This window comes from Mus caroli, unplaced genomic scaffold (genome assembly GCF_978045245.1).
Source record: "Mus caroli unplaced genomic scaffold, Mus_caroli_1 scaffold_12, whole genome shotgun sequence".
Taxonomy (NCBI): domain Eukaryota; kingdom Metazoa; phylum Chordata; class Mammalia; order Rodentia; family Muridae; genus Mus; species Mus caroli.
Genome location: NW_028227267.1, coordinates 102,569,053 through 102,578,218, shown reverse-complemented (window position 1 = coordinate 102,578,218; position 9,166 = coordinate 102,569,053). Strand labels below are relative to the sequence as shown.

At 49.8% G+C, this 9,166-nt stretch overlaps 1 protein-coding gene across 3 annotated transcripts; it reads left to right on the top strand.

Annotated features, from left to right (window-relative positions):
* The first annotated feature begins 3,209 nt into the window (after positions 1–3,209).
* Positions 3,210–8,307, top strand: Spry2 (sprouty RTK signaling antagonist 2). 3 transcript variants are annotated; one of them, XM_021182412.3, is made up of 2 exons: positions 3,210–3,746; positions 6,477–8,307. In XM_021182412.3, the coding sequence occupies exon 2, from the start codon at positions 6,528–6,530 to the stop codon at positions 7,473–7,475; it is 948 nt and encodes a 315-aa protein (XP_021038071.1). In that variant the 5' UTR covers positions 3,210–3,746; positions 6,477–6,527; the 3' UTR covers positions 7,476–8,307. The 3 variants fall into 3 exon arrangements, with proteins under 3 accessions (XP_021038071.1, XP_029324542.1, XP_029324543.1); XM_029468682.2 differs by lacking the exon at positions 3,210–3,746 and adding an exon at positions 4,778–4,913; XM_029468683.2 differs by lacking the exon at positions 3,210–3,746 and adding an exon at positions 5,194–5,440.
* The last annotated feature ends 859 nt before the right edge of the window (positions 8,308–9,166 follow it).

Genomic DNA, 9,166 nt, shown 5'->3' with positions numbered 1-9,166 from the left:
AATCCTAAACAATTGTTTCAGTTCATTCGACACAACACAAGACGCTTGCTTACACTGCCTTCTTCACTACCTTCTACCACAGTCCTGAGGAGGTGAGATTCACAGTGTTTATATTCTACTTCACTAATAACAACAATTGAGGAAGGCTATAGTTATGAAGAACAAATATATGAAATCAGAAAATAAAGCCAGAGTTGAGAACACTAGTACACAGCAGATTCTGCTCAACAGCTAGAGCTGGTAAAGTATATTACTTGATGAGTCCTGGGAACCTGGAGTTGAGTATCTCATTGCAACATCGAGTCCCTTGGGCTTGTTTGTGTTTTGTGTTTTGTTTCACAGTGCCTGACAAGTGGTAAAACCTCTGCTTAGGGCAGAGTTCTCTTTCTAGAACTTTCCACAACACATCTGAAAGTGTGCTTTCTCTTGATGTTTGTCTGGGCCCTACCATTACCCTGGATTCTCTTCCACAGTGGACTCCAGTTTTAATCTGTGAGCATGATAACCGATTTGGAGGCACAGCGGTTTCATGAAACACCTCATTGTGCATATACAATGTGTGCACAAATACAATTAGTCTTTTTTATTTTAACAGTAGTCTTTGGAAGCACAATATAGTAGCTTATACACTTCACTGGCTGAAAAACAATAAAGCACTAAGATACAGCCTACGGAATAATTTAAAAGAATCCAACAGAATCTTCCATTTATTTTGCTCCTAAGTTACAGGTAAAATGTTTTCCTAATGTGAGGATTATGGGAGAGAAAACCAGTAGATTATTACCTAAAATCCTTTCTAATGTATCAAAGATAAGTAGGAATTCTTACATTCTTCCCCAAGCATCCGGAAGTTCCTGATTTAAATTCTATTTTATGCTTTGATTCCTAATGACCTGTTGGCAGAGCTCCTGCGGCGCTGGAGGAAATGGCATGGGGCAAATGTCTCCCAAGAAGCGGCCACCGGGTGCAAGGGTGTGAGGGGAGGTATTTCCCTTGCCAGCTCTGCTTTCAGATGCTAGCTGGTCACACACCAGCAACTCCTTTCTGACCTGCCCCGCACAACCTGCCTTTGACCCTCCTAGCTCCTGGGTGGAAATTTCGAATTTCTTCGAAATCGAACCAGCTCAATCTCAAAGGGAATGTGGCTAAGGGGGTGGCAAGAAATTCCACCTTGCATAGCGTTTATACTTTAAATCTTAAAATTCCGAAGCCGGCCAACCCACTTCTTTGAAAGGAAGCCCCCCAGCAGGTACTGAGTCCCGCAGAAGAAAGCAGCTCGAGGCCCGCGCTCGCCCCCTGGCGGCTCCTTCGGGAAGCGCAGCGGCGCCCGCGCTCGCCTGCTGGAGACTCCACGGATTCCGACGCCGCGTGAGCCGCGGTGGCCGGAGAGGCCCTGCTGTCCTGAGCCCAGAGTGGCTGGGACGCGACAGAGTCGGCCGATCGAGCGTCTTCCACCCTCAGCCGTGGAGTTGGGGGGACGTAGGCCAGCGCCCGGAAATAACGCATGCCACTTCCCCTGCCATCTCTAGTTCCAAACCCTAGGCGAAGGAGGAGAGTGGTGGAGAAACACCGAGAGGGCAAGGAGAGAGCGCAAGCCAGGCGAATGAGGTGCCAGGGACAAAGTTAGAGACGTCGCCAGAAGGCAGCTAGAGTCCAGGGTAGCAGCGAACAGGTGAGGACTGGAGCGAGAGAAGTCAAACTCCACGTTTTTAGGAGCTCTAACCTCGCACGGTGCAAGGTCGCAGGTGCTGTGCGGAGATTTTGACCTTACAGCAGGTACCTTCCGGTTTAAAAAAAAATGTAAAATCTCAGCTAAAATTGCAACGTGTGCGTGTGGATGCATTTCAGTGACCCCCACCCCACCCCGCGCGTGCTTCCACGTGCAGGCACCTTAGTACAGCCGCGGCCAGAGCGTGCCTATTTTTGTGTTTTAAATGGTTAACTATAGTCCACTTCCAACATGAACAGGAGGAACTTATATGAGAATGTTCTAGGTGACAGTGGGATTTGAAAGATGACGCTCTTTTTATTTATGGTTTCGCGAAGGAGGAATTCTGTAGTGAAACAGGCTCTCCCCCCCACACCCCCATTTCGGAAGTCCATGATGTCGCCCTGAGTAATCGCGTGGGTATTACAGAATTAATTTAAAAGGTTTTTGCATCGAGCAAAACAGTACCAAAAAAAAAAATCTTCAAAAGGCCTCCATCTATAGATAATCCCTCTTAAAAAGGAAATTCTAACAAACTACAAGTCCACACACAATCCAAAGCCAATCCCAGCCAGAGCAGAAGGGACTTGAAACCCGAATCTACATTCCGTTCCTCCCGTACAAGGCTCAGGAGGTGGGGGAGGCGGGCTGTGCTGGTGCCCGGTGTATAATCGGGTTAATCCAGTAGACAAAGAATAAACCAATAGCCCTCCCACCTCACTTCCCGCTCCCCTTTCCCTCCCCGTCCTGCTCCCCCACCCTTTTCGCCCCCTGGGCATCGGTGGGGGAGGGGTGCGGTGGAGCGGGGGGGGGGGAGAGTCAGGAGAGAAGAGGTAGGATGGAAATGGAGATTCCGAATCGAATCTAAAAAGCTGCGACTTGCTTTTCTCGCTAACACGGGGCGGCCGGGTTAGTTTGCAACGTTCTTCCTTCTCCCCTCCCGGCGGCGAGGGGGAGAAAGTTCCCCGAGCGAGGCCAGCCTCGGGCTGGTAGCCTCTGGGTGGGGGCTGGGGGGGGGGGAACCCTTTAAGGTCAGTGTTTCCTTGAAACTAGATAAACTGACCCCGCGGCGGCCCGCGCGGCCCCGCGTGACGGCGCCCGGGCTGCAGGAGCGGCTGGGGACGCGCGGGGCGGCGCGGTTGCCCTTTTGAATGCCTCCTGCGGCTCGGAGCGCTGGCGGGCGCTGGAGCGCGAGTGAATGTAGCCCCGCGGAGCCAATGAGCTGGGACCGGATGCGATATATCCTCTGGGACAACAACTGCTCTGTTCCGCCTCGGATCCACATGACGCCATTTACTGCTGCCGCGGCCGCTGCAGAGCTCCCTGCCTCCTCCGGAAAGGCGAGGGCGCAGGCCAGCGGCGCCCTCCCCCCCCCGATCTCCCCCCCCCATCCCCGGCCGGGCCCCAGACCCTCCTCCCCCGCCGCCTCCTCCCCCTCCGCACCCCCACCCCCGCCTCGGCTTCGCCGCCGCGCCTCCGCAACGCCCAGTCTGCACGAGCGAGAGCTGCGCGCCGCAGCGCCAGCGGAGGAGAGGGGCCGGCGGAGCGCGCAGCGCCCAGGCCCCCGCGCGCGCCCGGCCCGGCCCTCGGCCCCGCGCCTGCCTCCACTCGGGAGCAGCCCCGGGCCCCCAGATCTTGGCGAGCTGGCCTTAGGTTCTTTGTAAGGCCGTGCTCGCCTCGCTTTCTCTCATCGACCAGGAGAAAAAGAGACTCGCCAACGTTGCCGCTTCGGCCTCTTGTTCATTGAGAAAAAAAAAAAAAAAAAAAAAAAAAAGGAGAGAGAAGGGGGGGAGAAAAGGAAATACTCCGCGTGCGCTTCTGGAAGGGAGGTCATCTAGCCCGGAATCCGGGAGGGTTCCAACAGTGGAGGACTGGGTTCCAAAATTTCCCCGTGGTTTTAATCCACCGATTGCTTGGAAGTTGGACTGAAGCAGAGTTTGGAAAGAAGGAAAAAGTTTGCATCGGGACTGGATTTATTTGCACATCGCTGGAAGAAGAGGATCCAAGGGAGAGGGGTTGGTGCAAAGCCGCGATCACGGTGAGGAGCGTTTGGCTTTTCCCCTTCTGGAACCATAGCCGGCCGGGAGTGGGGTCCGGGTTCCTCTCTCCACTAAACCAGCTTGCTTCTCGGGAGGATTCGGGAACTACCCCGCGGATCTCCTTCGCCTAGAACAGGGGTTCGGCCATGGCTGGGCTACAGGGTACGCCTATGCAGTGTCCCCCGTCCCACGACAGCTCACTCTTAAGGAGTTTGGGGCGGAGGACCGCTTCACTGCGTTCTACTCCTACCCCTGCATTGGCGACGATTCAGTCGCCGAGAGCTTTAAGGGAGGGAAAACACAAAGTGTTTTCTAGGTCGCTGTTGCAGGCTCTGGCATTGCTAACCTGTTCCTCCATTCGGTTGAAGTTGTAGAAGAGCCATCCTGAGGCGGAGGCGCCTGTGGGGCTGGGGTACTGGGCTTCTCACCCGGCCAGGAGACCCGGCGGGCGAGCGGAGGCGAGAGTGCCAGGCGGAGGGAGTCCCCGCCTCTGCCCGGTGTGGACAGTCTAGCCCGGTGCGGGTGGGAGCGTCGCCCAGCCTGGCGCCGCGTCTCTGCGGTTCGGAAGTGCAGCTTTCTCTTTTTTTCCGTTCTTCGTGGTTCGGCCTAGGTCACGCTTTTTTTTTTTTTTTTTTTAAATACATTTGGACCCTGAGGCTGACCTAGCACAGGAAGAGTTATCAAGTGGTCGCGATCGTTTTCCATTACCTGGAAGTAGGTGGCAAAATAAAAAGGCTAGGTTTTTTTTCCCCCTTCCCTCTTTTGTGTTACTGTTTTTAAGATTTGGAGTCTTAACGCCTTTTTTACAAAGGGGTTTCTGTGTCGGTTTGCCCCACCCTAGTGCTGAAGTCCTTTCCCCCTAATCCTTAGTCTGATCACACACTGTTCTTAATGGGGGTTTCAAAGCACTCTCAAAGGGGGAGGGAGAGGAACTGGGAGAGCGCAGGAGGGGGGGGGCTGCGTTGGAGGCGGCCAGGGATCTGTAGAAATCACTTCTTTTTTTCTTTCGAAAGATGCTACTTTGCACAGCAAGCAGGTCCTCACGGAAAAGTTTCCGATCCCCGGGGCTCATAGTTGTGCATGCCTGGCGGGTGCAGTGGGGCTCTGGATAAAGCTATTTTTCTTTCGTTTTAAGAAATGTCTTATTCTTTCTGATCTAAAAGAAGGTAGGCGTGTGCAGATTACAGGCAGTGATTGCTACGGTCATTGCCCGGTGGAGTCGCTCTGGGAGTGTGGGTGCAAGCTGTGCGTCCTGAGCCCGGCTCTCTTCCTCGGGCCGTCGGCTTTGGAAACTAGTGAGGACGGGCGTTTTGAGGGCCTTCGCAGAAACACCTTGTGGTGACCTTGCGGCGGGGGGGTGGGCGTGTTAGAGTGGCTCCCCCTCTTGGGGCCGAATGGCAGTTCCTCTTGGGTTGGGGGAAATTTTAGCCGCGGGGGTGGAGGAGGGGAAAGTGTGCTCGTGCCTTTCATGACACGTCCCCTTCGGAGGCGCCCGCGCCCCCTGCCTGCCTCAGCTTCTGCGGATTGTACACGGGAGGGGCCGGGCTGGCCCCTGGACAGCGTCAGTCCGCTTGGAGAAAAGTCCCCCGGGGTTCTGGCTGAGTCCCACCTGCTGGGGACTGTGTGGGGGCGCAGATAGAGCCGATAAACGGGTTGAAAGCGAAGAACAGCCTTGTGTACCTTGCTGTTGGAGGTGAGCAGATCCGGTTTCCAGCTCTGTCTGGTTTGCCACCTGCCTTGTTCGCTGTCCTTTTCCAAAAAGCAGAGGTTGGGTTAAAAAAAAAAATCCGGTTTTCCTTATTTTTCTTTATTTTCATGTGGACTCGGGAGAGGGGATGGGATGGTACTTAAATCGAAGCATGACTGTAATTTTTAAGTTTACTTGACAGGATCATAGGCTTCCACTGTGACACTTCAGATTCCTAAAACTTTTCTTGTTGCAGTTACTTGCTTTGTGCTCTCGGGTATTTTTCAAGATGAGAAAATCATGGTTTTTTTGCATGCTTTATTTATTAAAAAAAATGACTTGTGGTTCGGAACCTAAGGCTAGACGCCTAGGATGTGGGTCTGTAGAATATTTGATTTACAAGTTCTGGTCTTAGAACTTTATTTTCATGTGCTACCTAATGGGATTCGAGATGACTTACTTTAATTATATAACTTTATGCTAATAATATTTATTTAAAACTCCACTTTAATTGCCCTTGAAATGTACTTTTTATCATAGATTGGAAAAAGATAGGGATTAGACCACTCACGGTGCAAGTGTGATGTAAAAAAAAAAACTGACTTGACCGATTTGTAGGTATCTGTTGGTGTTTCATGTAAAAATGATCACGACAAACTTAAACCTACTTCAAAATCTGAAGAGTATACCTGTGAATCTGTTGGTAGCGGTTATGCCCCAGCGTTTCCTGACAATTTTTTCATCGAGCCGGAGCCTTCTAAATTGCATGTTTATTTGAGTAAAGCATTCAGTGAATCGGTAGAGCTTAGCTTTGAGTTTCTGCACTTATTAAGACTGCAGAACTGTCAGTGCCTAGCCTTAATTTTCACTTTTGAGAACATGCCTCCACCATCGGCTGTTCTCCTACCTCGCCACTACCAGCGCATTTCCAAGTCCCATTTTCTCCAGAGGATGAGGGAAGTGGAAGAGTTGCCGAGTCTGGTGGGTGGAGAATGGGAAGTCTTAGAGTGTAAACCATTTTCTTTCCTCTTGGTTTCCCCAGGAGTTCAGATGTGTTCTAAGCCTGCTGGGGTGAACACACCGCCAAGACCTGATGGAGGCCAGAGCTCAGAGTGGCAACGGGTCGCAGCCTTTGCTGCAGACAACCCATGACAGTGGCAGGCAGCGCGGGGAGCCGGATCCTAGAGATGCCCTTACCCAGCAGGTACACGTCTTGTCTCTGGATCAGATCAGAGCCATCCGAAACACCAATGAGTACACAGAGGGACCTACTGTGGTCCCAAGACCTGGGCTCAAGCCTGCTCCTCGCCCCTCCACTCAGCACAAACATGAAAGACTCCACGGTCTGCCCGAGCACCGCCAGCCTCCCAGGCTCCAGCCCTCGCAGGTCCATTCTTCACGGGCCCCTCTGTCCAGGTCCATCAGCACTGTCAGCTCAGGGTCTCGGAGCAGTACAAGGACAAGTACCAGCAGCAGCTCCTCGGAACAGAGACTGTTAGGACCGTCCTTCTCCCCCGGGCCTGCTGCTGCTGATGGAATAATCCGAGTGCAGCCTAAATCTGAGCTCAAGCCTGGTGAGCTTAAGCCACTGAGCAAAGATGATTTGGGTCTGCATGCCTACAGGTGTGAGGACTGCGGCAAGTGCAAGTGTAAGGAGTGCACCTACCCGAGGCCCCTGCCGTCGGACTGGATCTGTGACAAGCAGTGCCTCTGCTCAGCCCAGAACGTCATTGACTATGGGACTTGTGTGTGCTGTGTGAAAGGTCTCTTCTATCACTGCTCCAATGACGATGAGGACAATTGTGCTGACAACCCGTGCTCTTGCAGCCAGTCCCATTGTTGTACGCGATGGTCAGCGATGGGAGTCATGTCTCTGTTTTTGCCTTGTTTATGGTGTTACCTTCCAGCCAAGGGTTGCCTTAAATTGTGCCAGGGGTGTTATGATCGAGTGAACAGGCCGGGCTGTCGTTGTAAAAACTCAAATACAGTTTGCTGCAAAGTTCCCACTGTCCCCCCCAGGAACTTTGAAAAGCCGACATAGCATTATTAATCAGGAATATTGCAGTAATAGGGATTGTTGCTCCGCCCCCTCCCGTTCCCCGCCCCCCCCTCCCTTTTTAACACATATGCAACCAACTAAACAGTTGTAATCTTGGCACTGTTCGTAGAGGGTTAGGGGATTTGTGGTTTGCAGTGAGAGGCTTTTCTTTCTCTTTTCTTTTTTTGGTCCATGTGCCATTTTAACTGATACGCTTGCTAGAATTCAGCTAATGGAACCCCAAGGAAGGGCAACAGAAGTTTGACCCACATTGCATAAGCTAAAGCAGCAAATACTCCTAGGCGAAGAAGTTGTTCTTGTTTGTGAATAGTCCATGCAAAATGTGTAAATTAGCAAATGGCTCCCGGACCCCTCCTTGTTTTCTCCAGAGATAATGTGCTATATTTTTGTATATACGATAATATTTGCAACTGTGAAAGAAAAAAACAAGTTGTGCTATGCTTCATGGCACAGTCACAAAATATTATACTAATATGTTGTACATTCGGAAGAATGTGAATCAATCAGTATGTTTTTAGATTGTATTTTGCCTTACAGGAAACCTTTATTGTAAGTCTCTGATCTCCCTTTGGACTTGATGTATATTGTACAGTTACAGTAAAATTCAACCTTTATTTTCTAATTTTTTCAACATATTGTTTAGTGTAAAGAATATTTATTTGAAGTTTTATTATTTTATAAAAAAAAGAATATTTATTTTAAGAGGCATCATAAATTTTGCCCCTTTTATGAGGATGTGATGGTTGCTGCAAAGGAGAGGTTACAGATGCTATGTTCAATATAAAATAGAAAATATATTAACGTTTGAAATTAAGCTGAGCTTGTTTTGTCTTATTTTACCTGGTTTCTTGTTTGTTTCAAATGTAAGAAGCCACGTTTTATGTCAAGGTATTCTCTCCAGTAGATTCGCTTATCTGCACAAGAGTCCTTTTTAGGGCAACTCGTGGCTTTCAGAGATGCTGTTGCCTGTCAGGACAAACCAGCCGAGTACTAGAGTCTGAGTTTTGTTAAGTGTCAGAAGGTCCTTTGACTCTGTCGTGTCCTGTTCTTCCCAGTCTTTTGCAGACCTGCTGGCATGCCTTGGCTCTACCTGGCAACTCTCTTATCTTGAGTATACTTACTTAGAAGACATTCCAGAAAGATTAACGGTTAGAATTTTTTCCTAATATACAGTATTAAAAATGGATGTCAAAGAGACTCAAAACTAGAGGAACGAGTTTGCTCAATAAACACTGAGTACTTGTCTGTCAGACGTGGAACGTGTCTGTGTGCAGGCGGATCCTTATAACGGAGGAAGGAAAAAATGTTTTCTTCACTTAAGCTGGCCATGGTTCTTCCTACTGTGTGTTTATTTGCTTTAAATTCTGCGGTTCATCAACATCACACCATGTTCTTTATTGGAAAAAAAAAACATTAAAAATACTATTTTGATTCAGGTTGGTCAGATATTTCAAATCCAAGTGTGCCGGTTCATATCTCTGACCTGAATCACATTATATAGAAAGTTAGTTTTACTCCTATGTAAGCGTGCAGTATGGCAAAAAAATCAGAGTGTTCAAGAGCTGTCTTGTGGGAACAAAGACACAAGCTGCTACAGGCCCATCTTGACAATATTAGTCACCTGGTGGCTGGTGAATTTTCTTTTTTTTTTTCCCAAAAGCCTAGCATTTTGC

What these genes read in the sequence shown, in the direction of transcription:
- Spry2 (XM_021182412.3), top strand. Translation starts at nt 6,528, where the DNA reads ATGGAGGCCAGAGCTCAGAGTGGCAACGGGTCGCAGCCTTTGCTGCAG.